General features: G+C 41.4%; 1 protein-coding gene across 1 annotated transcript in view; it reads left to right on the top strand.

Moving 5' to 3' along the window:
* Positions 1–16469, top strand: part of b4galnt4a (beta-1,4-N-acetyl-galactosaminyl transferase 4a) — a 350679-nt gene that overhangs the window by 97537 nt on the left and 236673 nt on the right. The window contains exon 2 of the mRNA XM_080438341.1: positions 9505–9617. Coding sequence (XP_080294467.1) covers positions 9505–9617 — 113 coding nt within the window. The remainder of the gene's footprint in view (positions 1–9504; positions 9618–16469) is intronic.

Below are 16469 nucleotides of genomic sequence, written 5' to 3'. Positions count from 1 at the left end.
TGTAGGAACATAATTATTGTTTATTTATGAATTATCTGAAGATTCTGCTAACAGCGCACGTGTGCACACACACACACACACACACACACACACACACACACACACACACACACACACACACACACACACACACACACACACACACAGACACACAGACATACAATGTAAATGCGCCCACACAAACAAAGACACACTCAGTCATGCTCTTAGTTCTCTCTGTAGCTCTACTTCAGGGATTGTTATAAACTGTTGGTACACTGACACAAGATATCTTATTCTATCATTTTCATTCTCATTCAGTACAGCGAACTCCCCCCCCCCCCCTGTTGCCCTGCTATAGTTCTACAGGGATATTATATGGCTCTGCGATCATGAATAACTCTTATACTCAGAACACGACTTCAGCCAAAACGGAGTACATTCCAGCTTCAAAAGTCAGCACTTAAAGAACAGAAAAAAGCAACTGAGAGTGAATTCTCCACATCAAGGTTTGCCTTGAAGTTGTTCTTCATGGTTGATCCACTTCTTGGCAACCGGTGGATGCCTCCTTGCATCCATGTGTTTGCATCCATATGGTAGTCCACCATGCTATTAACCTTCCATCCTCTATGGGATTAAGGATGCTCTAATGGATTGGGGCTCACTCTAGAATAAGAAAGAGAGTACGTCTCCATCAGCATATGATGTGCGTGTGTGTGTGTGTGTGTGTGTGTGTGTGTGTGTGTGTGTGTGTGTGTGTGTGTGTGTGTGTGTGTGTGTGTGTGTGTGTGTGTGTGTGTGTGCGTGCGTGCGTGCGTGCGTGCGTGCGTGCGTGCGTGCGTGTACTTGTATTAGTATAGTTGTGAGGGACAAATGTCTCAAAAATTATAGTAGAATTTGAGAAATAGACATTGTGAGGACAATTTACGTGGTCCTTACAAGATAAATGGTTGTTTAAAGAGGGAAAGATTTGGGTTGCACTGAGGCAGAGATTAGGCATTTAGACGTTAGGGTTAGAGGTTAGGGTTGGAGTTATGCCTCATTTATACTAACTTGTGTGCCGGTGTCATGCACCGAAAATAGCTGATCTATAAGCTCACACGTTGTGCGCTTGTAGATCTGTTATTTTTTACTTTTGGCTTAAAGGGATAGTTCACCCCCAAAATGACTTTTTTTCTATCAATTAGTCACCCCATGGAGACTTCATAGATATTTTTTTGTTTTTTAGAGACACAAAGCGTTTCCTTTGTGTCTCCTACCGGAACCGTTGCCTACCGGTCCGTTGGTCAACAAATTATTGGCTTAGGAATGCAACAAAAACGGCAACAAATGCCTTTAAGGTTAAAAATGACCAAACGCTGTCCATAAATGTTGATTTCCTCACAAGTATAGTAATAATAATAATGTGTGCATGTTTGTGCTCGTACGTGCGTGCGTGTGTGTGCGTGCGTGCATGCCTGCTAGAAGATGCTCTATCTCTGGAAACCGGGGATATGTAACCGGATCTCGGAGCGCGTGTTATTCCCAGTTTGAGGATGCTCATACAGTGGCTCTTTGAATTGTGAAGCCTTCGGGGGTGTAGAGGGGATGTTTGGGATAACAGCGGTAGCTTTCGGGTGCCTGCATGCGCTGGGAGATTTCTTCATGCACGCCGCTGCTGCTGCTCACCGTATCCAGATGGAATATGGAAATGTTGTTTTCTTTTGGCTGCATCCTCATTCATATTTGAAGAAGACTATAGTGTAGCTCACGCACGTGAGGTGGGACAGAGGGAGGGCTCATGTTGTTCACACCACACATGAATACCAATTTGTCAGCTTGGTTGTGTTGGAGTGTTATTTTAACTCTGCGACTGTACAAATGTAACCACAGAGTTACAAATGGATAAATGAACACTGAGGCCTTTACTGTGTACACGTTGTCTCTTCAACGTTTACTCCACACGTGCTGTCGGCTCAGCGCCGTCTGAGTGATATACCGACAGTAGGGTGGCAATCAGTTATAATCATTCCTTCGTTATCAACCAGTGTTAATTTTGACAGCAAAATTAACATTTAGTTTTAGTGATATTTTTGTCATCTGAAATGTTTCAGTTTTTGTCTAGTTTTAGTCGACTAAATATCATAAGATTCTAGTCGACTAAATCTACAGTTGATTTAGTCGACTAAAATACATTCTGGCAGGCCTTGATGGCGTCGTAATGGCTGATTTTACACTTGTTTACAGTACATGCTGAAAATAGCAGATCTACAAGCTCACAATCGCTGCGATGCGTTGTGAGCTTGTAGATCTGCTATTTTCAGAGCGCAACACCCGATCACAACCAAACATAAAATGACTTGTCTTTTAGTTCTACTGGATCTCTTCTCCACTCGTCCCTCACTAACATTTTAGTCTAGTTTTTTTTAGTTGACGAAATTGTATAGAGAGTATGCATGTGTGTCACTTTTCCACGGGACACGCCCCCCTCATCTAGACTGAGTGGCAAAACATTGAGCAGCATGGAGCTTGGAGTTTGGAAGCACTTGATGGAAATCACTCAATGGTCCTTCATACCACCTGTTTCTAATTTGCACATAATGCAGGAGAAAGCAGGACGTTGCGTTATTGAAAATGAGCGCCTTCAAACTCTGACACTTAGACAAATAATCACCTGCATGGAATTCATTGACAGAAAGTAGCTCATAACATGTCTATGGTGGATTTTTATTAAACAAAAACTTTGCAGTAGAAAGAGGATAATTTAAGCTTTCCGTACAGCTGCAATGTTGGTGAGTTTAACGTTGTTTAATACAATCAGATAGGACTTTTCTGTTTGGATGTATGGGCTGTCAAGGCCAGAAAGTATTTTTTTGCCACTCAGTAGGCGTTCCCACATAACTTCCGGGTGCGATGATGTCACGCGCATAGCCTCTATTTTTCATCAGTGAAAAAAGGTAGTCGACGAACATTTTTCGTCATAGTTTTAGTCGACGAAATGGTACGCGAAAGGGCATCTCTTGGCATCAGCATTGGACACTGAAGGTACCTGACCAGGTGGAACAATTGGATGAGTAGGGCATGACAATGTGTCTTCAAACAGAAGAGAAACAACCAATGTGAAATAACGGTGTGGTCTCCCTGCCCAATCTCTAGCTATCCATTGTAAGTTATGTGTGCAGTTTGTGAACGAAGCCACACAAATCAGAATACAGTGTTCAGTGGATGAAGCCGCACTCTCTGGCTGCTTGTGTGCATGTGGCGAAGAAGAACTTTCTGTTTTGTGACCTCAAGTAGCAGTTTAAGCAGTTAATCTGAGTCTACTCTGGAGGTAACAGACATACATGCGTATGTACAGTACTAAATAGATACATAGATACATAGATAGATAGATATATACATACATACACACATCTACACAGACACGCCCTGTTCTAGATGGCTCAGCCTTATGTTCATTGAATGAACCAGCAGAACTTCTTTGACTTCTGGAAAATATCCACCGTATACTGTAATTTTTCACTAAATGCAGTATTATGAATACATTTAATTATAATTGTATTGTATTTCTAATACCATAATCTGAATGTCATTTACTAAATAAGTATGAATACATTATGATTGTTAAATTGAAATGTACTACTTGTGATATTCTCACATAATTTTCTTCTTTCTTTCTTTTTTTTATTTCTATTCTATTCTATGTTGTGGCATGAATAAAAACTGCAACAAAAAAAAAGTCTTCGTAATTGACATTCTGTAGCATGCTGGATACACACAAACACAAGAACATTTCACCTAAACATGTGCTTCTCTGCATGCTAAGCATAAAAGAGTTTAATTTGCCAATGAACACTGAGACTTGTGTTGAATTGAAAGTGGGGGTTGAAGTGGCAAGTCCAACATGACTAGAATTTGGCGTTCTCCTCTTTGATGTGCTTTACCTTTGAAACATGCTGGAGGCCATATTGAATAGACAGCTGCTTTCTGTTCGCTCTCACAAGTCTGCACCCATTGGAGTTTCAGTTTGACGCAGAGAGATGGATTCTCTGTATGAATGTGCTCAGACATATCTCAACTTTGTCTTGGCTTCTTTGACTTAATTTTGTTTTGTTTTAGTTTTTCGCTTTGCTTGAGAAAGTTGTTGTGTTGACTGAGATCAAAAGACAGTCAGTCCCTCACACAGTAAGAGGCAGCAAAGCCCTGCAGGTTTAAAGGGAATGCATTCGGAGTGTGTGTTGATTTGCTCATTCTCTTTTTATTCAGCAGACACAAGATGATTCTTCTCAGCAGATCAAAGGGAAAGTCTATCACCGTTGAAATTAGCTCCACTGCAGAAGTAATGGAGGGAAAGGGAGACAAGGATGTCTTCCAAAACACAGCGAAATATATCTGTCATTATGTCTCAGATACTTGAGTGTCGGAAAACAACAGGTCATAAGAAAAAACAGGACACAGAGTCTGGGCGTTTGGCCCTGTACTACCTGAAGCGTTTGGAGGTCCATTCAGCTGTTCTTATCAATGATGAACAAAACCTCCTAACTCCACTTTTTTTTGTTTTAGTCATTTCCTGAAAAATGAACATTTTGGAGTTAGCTGGTTGCTGCCAGACAGCAGAGATATACAAATTTTTTTTTTTAAATCTCTCTCTCTCTCTCTCTCTCTCTCTCTCTCTCCCTCTCCCTCTCCCTCTCCCTCTCCCTCTCCCTCTCCCTCTCCCTCTCTCTCTCTCTCTCTCTCTCTCTCTCTCTCTCTCTCTCTCCCTCTCTCTCCCTCTCTCTACCTGCATTAATGAGGTGTAGCAGACACATTGTGAACCCATCCCTCTCTCTCGCTCTCTCTCTCTCTCATCGTCTCCTTGACTGCCTCCGCTCACCCTTCAAACACCCCCACCCAGTCCCACCCCCCAGCCCTCTTACCCCACCCAACCTCTCATTCAACCCACTCTCACACTGTTTAGGGGACATATTGGAAAACCATTAGCTCTCGTTATACTTTATAGCTGCCCTTTCTCCTGCACTGCTTTTAATCACAATCCCAGCTCTGTGTGTGTGTGTGTGTGTGTGTGTGTGTGTGTGTGTGTGTGTGTGTGTGTGTGTGTGTGTGTGTGTGTGTGTGTGTGTGTGTGTGTGTGTGTGTGTGTGCATGCTCAAGCCTGTATGTTCTGTATTTTACACTGTGAGCAGCTAAGCTATAATGGCTCAGTTACAGCGGAATGTATTTGGGGGGATACACACGTTCACGCCTGCATGCGCGCTCGCGCACACACACACACACACACACCCCCACACACACAGTCACACACACACGCCAATTTTTATGACAGAGAGTCTATGGCTCAGGCGCCATCGTTTATGACAGCCCATCCCAGCCATGCCGATGTTCTGCATTTCATGAACCACCACGGTTAAATGGGATCCCAAATGCAGTCCAATACAAATAAAAGGAGATTGCAGTGAATAGGATATGGATTCCTTTTTATCGGCACTGTCGGGCGGAAACCTTTTATGTCCAAAACCGTTACTTTTCAGGAAATGTATAACTTTCCTCCTCTACACCCTGGATTTGAACCCGGTTTCCTGCACAGGTGCTGACATTTTTACCATTGAGCTAATAGAGCCTGCCTGCTTGCTCAGGGGATAAAGTGAATCTTGACCATCAGGTCAACAGTATTCTGAAAAACGTATGTTTCTATATCAGTGGTGCTCAAACTTTTTCATGTCAAAGACCCCCAAAATAATACATATTTGGCCGCCGACCCCCATCTCAAAACATTTTGTTCCAGGGACCCCCAGAAGCAAATATTCTAGTAATTTTTTTTTGCTTTAAAACAATATATATTCAAAGATTTGCACACATTTTCACGATTTTTCAAAAATAGCAGATCTACAAGCTCATAACGCGGCACTCGGTGCCGCGCTATGAGCTTGTATATCTGCTATTTTTGAATAGCCAAAGTATATGCTTTTTAGCTCAAATCAAAAAGTGACACAGATGCGTTCCAGGTCTTAATGGGTTAATAAAAAATAATATGGAGATACAAGGTTTCTGCCTGACAGTGACGATATGGATTCCTTTTTATGTGAATATCCTGCGGGAGGGATATTGAAACCGTGATGGCTATCCACATATCCATTCTCTTCTCGTAGCTCTAAATAACCAGCCACTCGTCTCATGCAGGGCTGAATATCCCCTTACACAGGAGGACTGTCTGTCACCACCGTCGTGACATTTTAGTTCCATAGTTTGATAGACGGTCAACCGCTTAAAAGGGATATTGTTTGGGGTCATTTGTTTGGGGTCATTTTAGCATCTCCTCTGGCTTTTTTTTACATTCTACAAACTATCTAGTAAACTAAAGTTTTCAAATAATTGTAGTGGAGTAAAAGTACAATATTTGGATCCGAGATGTAGTGGAGTAGAAGTAAGTATTGGAAATTGAAAAAGTAAAGTACAATTAACTCAAAATTGTACTTTTGAGTACAGTACTTGAGTAAATGTACTTACACCACTGGGATTAAGCAAGTTGTAATCAAACTAAACAATGTGAAGTACTATGGCAAATCCGACAAAAAGCTTCCTCCAACTTATGCCTTTTCCATTTGGCTTAAAACCAAAGTACTGCATGCCTGGCTTTAAATCCATGTTACATGCTTAGTACAATGCGTTCTGCAAATATTAGACTTTGGGATGAACAGTCGGTTGGCGCTAATTCTCTCCACTCATGATGTGCCATCAGGCAGAAGGCGGGGGCACAGGGAGATGATGACGTCATAAAGCATTGGTTCTCAAAGTGGGGTCCGGGGACCCTCAGGGGTCCTTGCGGGGGGTTCCAGGGGGTCCCCAGCTAAAGTAGTTAATGTAGCGTCACAATCATTTGAACCACTTTATCCATTTATACGTTGGCTATTCAAAAATAGCAGATGTGCAGTACAATCTCGCTGCACGGCACCAAGTGACGTGCTGTGAGCTTGTAGATCTGCTATTTTTGAAAATATTTGAAAAATGTCAAATGGAAATTATTTTTTTTCCCCACATAAATCTCCTCTTCTGGGGGTCCGGGGCACAAAACCATTTCAGGTGGGCGGTCTGCGGCCAAATACATATCAATTTGGGGGTCCTTGACATGAAAACGTTTGAGAACCACTGTCATAGAGAGTGTGGAAGATTATAATAAATAAATGATAAAAATATGTCATTTCTGTTGGTTTCATACAGCTGTTTTCATACAGATGAATGTAAATGATTCTGACCATTATGCAAAATGACAGCAGTCATCCAAAATTATTGCAATCAAGCAATTATTATTTAATCACTGTGATGGGCCTATTACAAATGCTCAGTATTAATTCAACTCTGATTTGATTGATCTTGACTTTGTGTGTGCGCGTGCGTGCGTGCGTGCGTGCGTGCGTGCGTGCGTGTGTGTACTTGTATTACTGTACTTGTGAGGGCCTAATGTCCGCCACAAGTATAGTCGAATTTGAGAATTAGACATTGTGAGTGTAAAGGTTGTCCAAGCGGCCAAGGCTCCAAAAACAAACAAGTTAAGAATTACCAATTTCTTGTGTTTTATTTTTCTCAACCTCCAGGAAACACTCCAATGCAGCAGTGAAGACCTTTTAACTCAAAATAAAAAGTAAATATAACTTGCAAGAAATTGAAAGACCTAAAGCACAACTAAAGACAACAAACCATACAGCACAATCAGGCTATCCCTTAACTAAGGGCCTTGACAGCTCTGTTTCCAGGCTGTTAATGCTTTGCCTGCCCAGGCAAGCACTACTAAATGTCTGTTGTTTGCAGCCTCCTTTATATAGGGAGTGGATCCTACCACAAGTACAGACTCCAATTAGCTATCAATTAGCTTTCACAGACATTCCCCTACCACAGGAATAATCTAACTTTTAAATAAATGTTGTACAACACAAATGAATCACATCTAGGCGCCAATATAATCAAAAAGGACCTTAACAACAAGAACGCTGTTAAACACATATACAAACACCCCTTCTCCTCTACAGTACTTGGCACGTTCCACCCCTTCTTAAACCAAATGGACTAGCCCTGTTCTGTTTTGGCAGTTCCAAGTCACATTCAGAGGGTGCCAGTACTGCAGAGGAAAGACCAGGTGACAAACAACATTTCACATCGGTTCCAATAAACAGTGTTTAAATAAACAAAGTTTGAACCCCTGAAGTCTGTGTTATTTCTACATTGAATGAATACAGGTAAAAATCATGTAATGCTACAAACTGTCACTTTCCCGTGACAGTGAGGACAACTTTCCAGGTCCTCGCTAAATAAATGGTTGCTTTATGGTTAAAATGATTTGTAGATTGGCTTTACAATTAGGAAAATATTCAGGTTGGGGTTAGGATTTGGCATTTAGAGGTTAGGTTGAGGATGTGGGGGTTAGAAATATGCGTGATTCATACTTGGTTGCACGGCAGTGTCTTGCACCAAAAATAGCATATATAAACTCACTACGCGGCGACGCATTATGAGCTTGTACATCGGCTAGTTTTGGCTACAGGGTTAGGGTAAAAAGGGTTAAAACATGTAACAGTGTGAGTTTCTTGCGTCAGAGGGACCTGACTATGGACTACTATGACCACACAGTATGTTGTGTAACACACACTCTCACACACCCACACACACGCACACACATTCTTAATGAGCGGGTTTAAATTCTGGTCGTTCTCTCCCAGGCCGAGACAACTGTCATCATCGCACCACAAAACTCCCATAATCCATCTGTGGCACGACAGCCTCCTAACGGCTCCACTCCTCTGCAGATAAACTGCCCCTTATGTCCCATCCTGTCTCTCGCTCTGTCTCTCTCTCTCTCTGTTTCTCTTACTTTACTACACTGTGTGTGTGTGTGTGTGTGTGTGTGTGTGTGTGTGTGTGTGTTTGTTTTGTTCCTCCCTGGTCCTGGACTGGGACTATTGCAGAGAGTTTACCCACTCACTCAAACTTCAACTTCTTTGTTGTCACATTGTAGGTTTACAAGTGTAAAAATGTTCTTACAATCCCCACTGGACCATATAACCTGTTCTCTTTCTCTCCAACACTTTCTGTGATTTGACAACAATGTTAACCAGTGCAGTGGTTAACAATGTGTTTAGCTGCAGACCCCCATCTGAACATATTTTGTGCCAGGGACCCCCATATAATATATTTTTGTTAAAAATGTTTTTTTGAAAATTGCAGATCTACAAGCTCACATTGTGACACGCTTTGAGATTGTAGATCGGCAAATGTCAAATAGCGGCTGTACTGTATATAGGGTTAAAGTGGTTTTGATGCTATATTAACACATTTACCAGGGGACTCCTTGGAACCCCCTCAAGGACCCCTGGGGGTCCCCGGACCCCACTTTGAGAACCAGTGAACCAGTGATGATGACGTTGATGACAATGATGTTGACGACGACGATGATGATGAACAATGATAGCGGTATTAGCGGGGGAAGACGACAGCGCTGGGGATAGTGATGCTAACGCTAGAGGCTAACGGCACGTTGTGTCATCCTGTGTTCAGATGGAGAGAGGCAGACGGAGGGGACAGATGCCAGCCGTAAGAGGGACACTCGCTCTTCAGCTGGACACCACAAGAACGAGGACACTAGTGACAGCAGGGAGGACGATATGGCGGTGAGTTCTGGCTTCTCTCTCTCTCTGGACAGATTGTATGTCACACACACACACACACACACACACACACACACACACACACACACACACACACACACACACACACACACACACACGTATTACTGTACTTGTGAGGAAGGCCATTTTAGGACGGCAATTTCCACCCACACATACACACACACACACACACACAGACTCACACACTCACACACTCACACACACACACCTGTGGGAGAGATGGATTCCGCTCGCCCCGCTCCGGGCAGGCGAGCATTCGATCATTCCTCTCTGTGTGTCATCCCTGTCAGAAAAGAATACTAGGCACATTATTATAAAAGAAACACAATAGGAAAAGAAACAAACAAAAGAAGTAGCAATAACCCACCGAACGTTACTGTGTTTACGCTGCGTCCCCTCTACTCTACGACTCCTCTCACTTCTTGGACTCCTACGTGGGTTGGAGTGAAGTAAGTGTAGTGTGGTTAACCGGAGTCCCTCAAGGCTCTGTACTATAATTAGTTCTGTGTCTTTTCTGTATTTTCTGTGTTATTGTGGGGAAAAGCTTTAGTTCTTTGCAGAAAGAATCAACCACAATATGGATGCTGTGGTTGATTATTATCAAACTCTCTGTTCTAGAGCTGGCTGATATGGCTTCAGTCAATATCACCATTATTACAAAACCTTTGCCTATTTATAAAAAGAAAAGCAGATCTGTAGATCTGACTATAAAATGTGCCACCATTGTACAACAAAAGGTGAGGGTTTTAATCAGACTAATCAAAAACATCTATTAGAATTATTTCATGTAGATTTGTTGATGCTATAAGAACAAAAATGATAAGAACTTGATATAAGAATAAAAATGATAAGAACTTGATATTATAAGAACAAAAATGATAAGAACTTGATATTATAAGAACAAAAATGATAAGAACTTGATATTATGAGAACAAAAATGAACTTGCTTCTCAATTATTCTGTCATCATAAGCCAGTTATTGATTCAAAATATTGGTTTCGATATGGGTGAATTGCCCAGCCGTACCTCCTACGCCTGTCTAATGAAGACCACAGTGAAGTATACTGCTCATAGCTGTGTGTGTGTGTGTGTGTGTGTGTGGGTGTGGAGGAACCCACCACGCTCCAGCAATCACAGTCCACATCTTAACTCATATAGTGCCAATGACGTCTTTTGACGGCCGTTTTCAGTGCGCCATTAGTGCCAATGACGTCTTTTGACGTCTCTTAAAAACGTCTCTTTTTTTTTGGTTATTTTTTTTTCTTTTTAATCTCAAAGGAACTAGGAGAAAACGATTTTCAAAAAGTTAATTCTCCATCCACTTCAATGTTAAAATATAAACGGAGAATTTTTTTTCTCCGTTTGATCCATAATGCCTTTGGCATATGGATCAACAAGCTGAAATAAGCCTGGCAGTGAATGAGTTAATTATTAGCAAACACTCTGGTCCCTGTGTACCCTCTGATTAGCACTCACTCCTACTGCCTGTGCCAAACGGAGGGGGGGGGGGGGGGGAAAGAGATTAACGTGACTTCTCTGAGTACAGAGTAAAGAGATTAGTGCAATGAACCTCTTTCATTTCAAGAGCCCCCCCAGTTTGGCTACGGACCCCCATTTGATTAAAACAAAACAAAAAAGTACAATGTTGTTTAAATTATTTATTGGGAATAACCACTGCAGATGAACCATCTAGTTTTCAAGGGGGTCCACATATTACAGAATACATAATACATACATTTAGACCAAAAAAAACAGACAACATCAAACAACATCAACAGCAGTTTTAAACAATGGAAAAGATGTATTGACCGAATATGAACAGGTAGATTGTTCCAGTCAGAAGGAGCTTTAAGCCTAAAGGATTTTTTTGGCAACTGATTTAGATACTCTTGGAACATCAGAGAAAACCTAGCCTGTGTGCACAGTGTCTCAGTTGATGTTTAGAAGTGAAAGGAACCATATACTGTTTGAGATACTGTGGATAATTGAAATGAATACATTTAAAAATGAACTGCAACCAGTGCAGCTGTCGTCTTAATGTGGAAAATGGCAGGTTAAGATCTTCATACGTCATATATGGACAGCCAAGAACCGAAGTTCAACAGAAGTTATAGATTGTACATTGAGTGCCAATGACGTCTTTTGACGGACGTTTTCAGTGTGCCATTAGTGCCAATGACGTCTTTTGACGTCACCTATTTTTTTTCTTTTTTCTTATTTTTTTATCTCAAAGGAACTAGGAGAAAACGATTTTCAAAAAGTTAATGCTCCATCCACTTCAATGTTAAAATTTAAACGGAGAAAAAAATTACATTTTTCAATTTTTCCTGCCTGTGGCACAGGGATCAACAAGCTTGTAATAAGCCTGGCAGTGAATGAGTTAAGAGTAAAGTTTTTATTGTAAAATCCTCAGTTTGAGTGTACGAATGGAACCAAATGGACCCATAAGGTTCAATTTTGGTTCCCAACTTTCAGTAATCATTTAGCTGGGGACCCCCCTGGAGCCCAATCAAGGACCCCTTACAGGCGGTCCCCCAGACCACACATTGAGATGCAGCTGTGGTTCTGAAAGTGTATAATTTTGAATAATTTTGCATTCGTTTGAATAATTTTGCATTTGTTTTTTTTACATAAATCTTCTCTTCTGGGTGTCCCTGGCTCAAAACATTTTCAGATGGAGGTCTGCGGTCAAATACATTTCAATTTGGGGGTCCTTGACGTGAACGAGTTTGACAAGCACTGAGATACGGGTTAAGAGGCATTGCGGTGCCACGGTAGTTTCTCAGGCAACGTGAAAAGAAAAATCCACTTTTTTGTGGTTCGTCTCATTGTAAAACACCTACAGTTTTAGCCTGGTGACCCTGCAGTATAAATAAAGGAAGATGTTTTCTTCTCTCCAGTCACGCTCCTCAAATATAGAAAATCTATTCAAAGTTTTCAGAAAGGTTTCTTTAAAAAGAGAAAAGTGAGTGTAGGGGCGTGTAGAGTTAAAGCTTCAATCCATAAAATGTATCATGTCCCACACAGGATTTTAATCCTGCATCGCCCATATGTTTGGAGATATTACCATTTGAGCTTCGTGCAATACCGCTCGTCAACCAGTAGTGGTCCTATACCCGAGTGGGGTATTACACTGTGCAGTGTAAGCTTGTAGATCAGCTATTTCCACTATTTCTTGAAAAGTATAAAATTATTAAATATGTCAGTTGGCCTAATTATTTGTTATAAGTTATTTGTCATATCTGACCTGTGCACTTTTTGCTTACGAAGCCTATAAAGGCAAACAGAAATGATTGCTTTAGTCATGTTCCAATGTTCAATGCCCAAAACACAATGAAATCGTTAATCGCAATTATTTGTGACAATTAATCGTCAACTTAAATGTGTAATCGGCCCCAGGGGTCCTTGTGGGAGGGGGTTCCAGGGGGTCTCCAGCTAAATTAGCTATTATAGCATCAAAATCTGTTTAACCATCCTACGTAGGCGATATGTCAGTCTGCAAGCTTCGAAATCTGCTATTTTTAACATACATATTGTTAATTAATTCATCGTTAATTCATCGTAATCGAGGCAAAAGTTTCAAATAATCGTGATATTGATTTGAAGTCATATATACTGTATCTCCCAGCCCTAGCTTTTTCTTTACATTGGTGTATTTCCCTAGATGCTTGAGCTTTATTTTCCCATTAAACGCGGCTGTCATGAGCAAGGTTTATAACCGTAAAGAAGTCAAGCAAGCACTTTCATTTGGAGCCAGGCCATAAACATCTAAGTTCAACTCTGCTACATCATCTAGAAGTTTTCCCAACTGATATTCTGAAGTGGCATTGACGCACGTATAAACAACAAATTATTGGTATAGGTGCAGGGCGATATGCTTTTTTTCCCTCCGTTTTTCATCAACTGTCAGCTATTGATGTGGGCCAGTAAACTTTATTACAGTGTGTGTCAGACTTTGTAATCATGAAATACATGAATCTGCAGTATATCAATAGACAGCATGAATGAGTATACTGACTGAACCACTGACAGTACACTGTATACTACACAATACACACTGACAGTACACTGTATTGATTGATTGATAGATTTATTGAATACTTTATTAGTCAAAATTGTAAACGTGGTACAGTAAGACATTAAGGCTAAAAGGATAACACAAAAAAAGTCCTGGGGACTTGTTTCCATTGTGGTCCTATGTATTCAATTCATCAACATAAAAAAAAAAGAAATGTCTCTCTACTGTCTCTGTCTCCGATGTGCGGGCCAGGCTACTAGACGGGAGGGCCGAACCTCTAGTATGTGTACAAAAGAGATGGGGAAATTACATGAGTACACTAGACCACATACAGTACATTCAGGGCCGGCGTGTCCATTAAGGCGACCTAGGCGGCCGCCTAGAGCGGCAGTTTGGAGAGGCGGCAAAAAAAGTCGGGGAAAAAAAAAATTATGATAATAAATCGGTAAAATCAGAATTAAATAACACAACCCTAACCTAAACCTAACCCTAAAACCGAAATAAAGTAACCAAAGACACAAAAAAAAGTATCATAATCCTCCCAGAACCGCGAAAAATTTCGCGCGCTCGCTTCGCACGCGTGCGGGGGCGCATCAAAGGAATCTCGCCTAGAGCGGCGATCAGCCCTCCACCGGCCCTGAGCTTCACTTCTTGAGAAACCCTGATCGACTGGAAACTCGTCGTGCGTATTTCGCTCAGTGTGTGAGCTTGTAGTTCACTATTTCATCAGCCATTTTGCAATGGGGTGGGTGGGGGGGTTGGCTATGTAGGGGTCCTTGGCATGGAAAACCGTTTGGTAACCCCTCTGCTCTCTCTGACAGCAGTTTATTTTCCACAGAGCACCATGCATGGCAGCTCATAATAGTGTTTCCCTCAGCAATGCCGTTTGACGTCTGAGCATCCACAGCGTACAGAACCCAAGCGAGTGGAACTACTGAAACCCCCCCCCCCCCCCCAAAGTTAAGACTCCAAATGGATGTGGTATTATATCGCTGAGTGGTCGCTGACGTGCGCTATAAGAGCTCTGGCCTGGCCGAGAGAGAGAGAGAGAGAGCATTTAACCCATTTAATCCGGGAACGCATCTCTGTCATTTTCGATTTTAGTCATATTTTATACTTTGGCTATTTTTGAAAAATCGTGAACATTTGTGCAAATCTTCGAATATATATATTTTTAAAGCGAACATTTGTAACTCAAATCTTTGCTTCTGGAGGTCCCTGGAACTAAATATTTTACAAATGTTTGCTTTAAATAATATTATATATTCAAAGATTTGCACACATTTCAAGATTTAAAAAAGAATTGGCTAATCAAAAATAGCAGATCTACAAGCTCGTTCAAATATGATTATTTTGGGGGGGTCGTGGCCTTCTGGTACTTTATATTGAGTATAAGTATTGATGCCAATGCTTTTGTACTTACTACTTTTACTCAAGTAAAACTTTTAATACAGCGCTGTTACTTGTAACAGAGTAATTCTACAGTGTGGTATTGCTATTTTTAAGTTTTAAAACATCCGAGTATACTTCTCCCACCACCACTGCCTCTGGATGACGCTGCCTCAGCTTAAACTCTCCTCCACTCCCACGGCCGACCGTTTCGTTTCAGTCGCTCGAGTAATTAAAAAAATGTCCGGAGTTTATGGCCACAGTCCTTCACGGGTTTTAATAGCCTCGCTTTTGTCATTTGTTGCCGGTTCGCCACCGACCGGTGATGGACGACATTAACCCATTTAGACCGGAAAGAATCTTGTGTCATTTTTAGATTTCTTTGGCTTATTCAAAAACAGCAGATATACAAGCTTGTAGATCTGCTATTTTTGAAAAATCTTTTTTTTTTTGCAAATCTTTGAATATATATATTTTTTACAAAAGCAAACATTTGTAACTCAAATCTTTGCTTCTGGGGATTCTACAAATATCTTCTAAATCCTAACAGGTTTTTGAAAAAACTTATGTTGCTATATAGTGGTTCTCAAACTTTTTTCATGTCAAGGACCACCCTACATTTTATGTATTTGGCCGCGGACCCCCAACTCAAAATATTGTATTCGCTTTAAATACTGCAAAAAATGTCATGATTTTTTCAAAAATAGCAGATCTACAAGCTCATAGCGCGGCACTCGGTGCCGCGCTATGAGCTTGTAGATCTGCTGTTTTTGAATAGCCCAAGAAATCTGAAAATGACACAACAGATGCGTTCCCGGTCTTAATGGGTTAACTTGAAATGATGATCACTTATGTGGACTGTTTGCACACTTGGACGGTAAACAAGTCCTAAATCACGGCGATTATAATGCAGATGATGGAATTGGCTCATTGCTTGGGGGTAGTTATTTGGATTTATGGCCGACACCGTCTAAGACTGTGTTCCATTTACGGGGGTTATCTGTAAGGCAGGCTTATTTGTAGCGCACACTGTGTGTGTGTGTGTGTGTGTGTGTGTGTGTGTGTGTGTGTGTGTGTGTGTGTGTGTGTGTGTGTGTGTGTGTGTGTGTGTGTGTGTGTGTGTGTGTGTGTGTGTGTGTGTGTGTGTGTGTGTGTGTGTGTGTGTGTGTGAGGCTGTGAGCACCAGCGTGGTTTAGCCTGAAGACTTTCCTGCTCAGCTGTACAACTGCTCTTCATCTATTATTCACACAGCCATTTGCCTTGCTTCTTTTTCCCACCTAGTTTGACCGGCGTTGTGTGTGAATGTGTGTCTGTTGTTCTATATCGTTGCCGTCAGGCAGAAACTTCTTATCTCCATGTTCTAACTTTGTGTTAGTGTGTGTGTGCGCGCGTGGGCGTGTGTGCGCGTGGATATACAGTATGTCTTT

Source organism: Gymnoscopelus braueri (genome assembly GCF_963280865.1).
Source record: "Gymnoscopelus braueri genome assembly, chromosome: 9".
Lineage (NCBI taxonomy): Eukaryota > Metazoa > Chordata > Actinopteri > Myctophiformes > Myctophidae > Gymnoscopelus > Gymnoscopelus braueri.
This window is presented reverse-complemented; position numbering and strand designations above follow the sequence as displayed.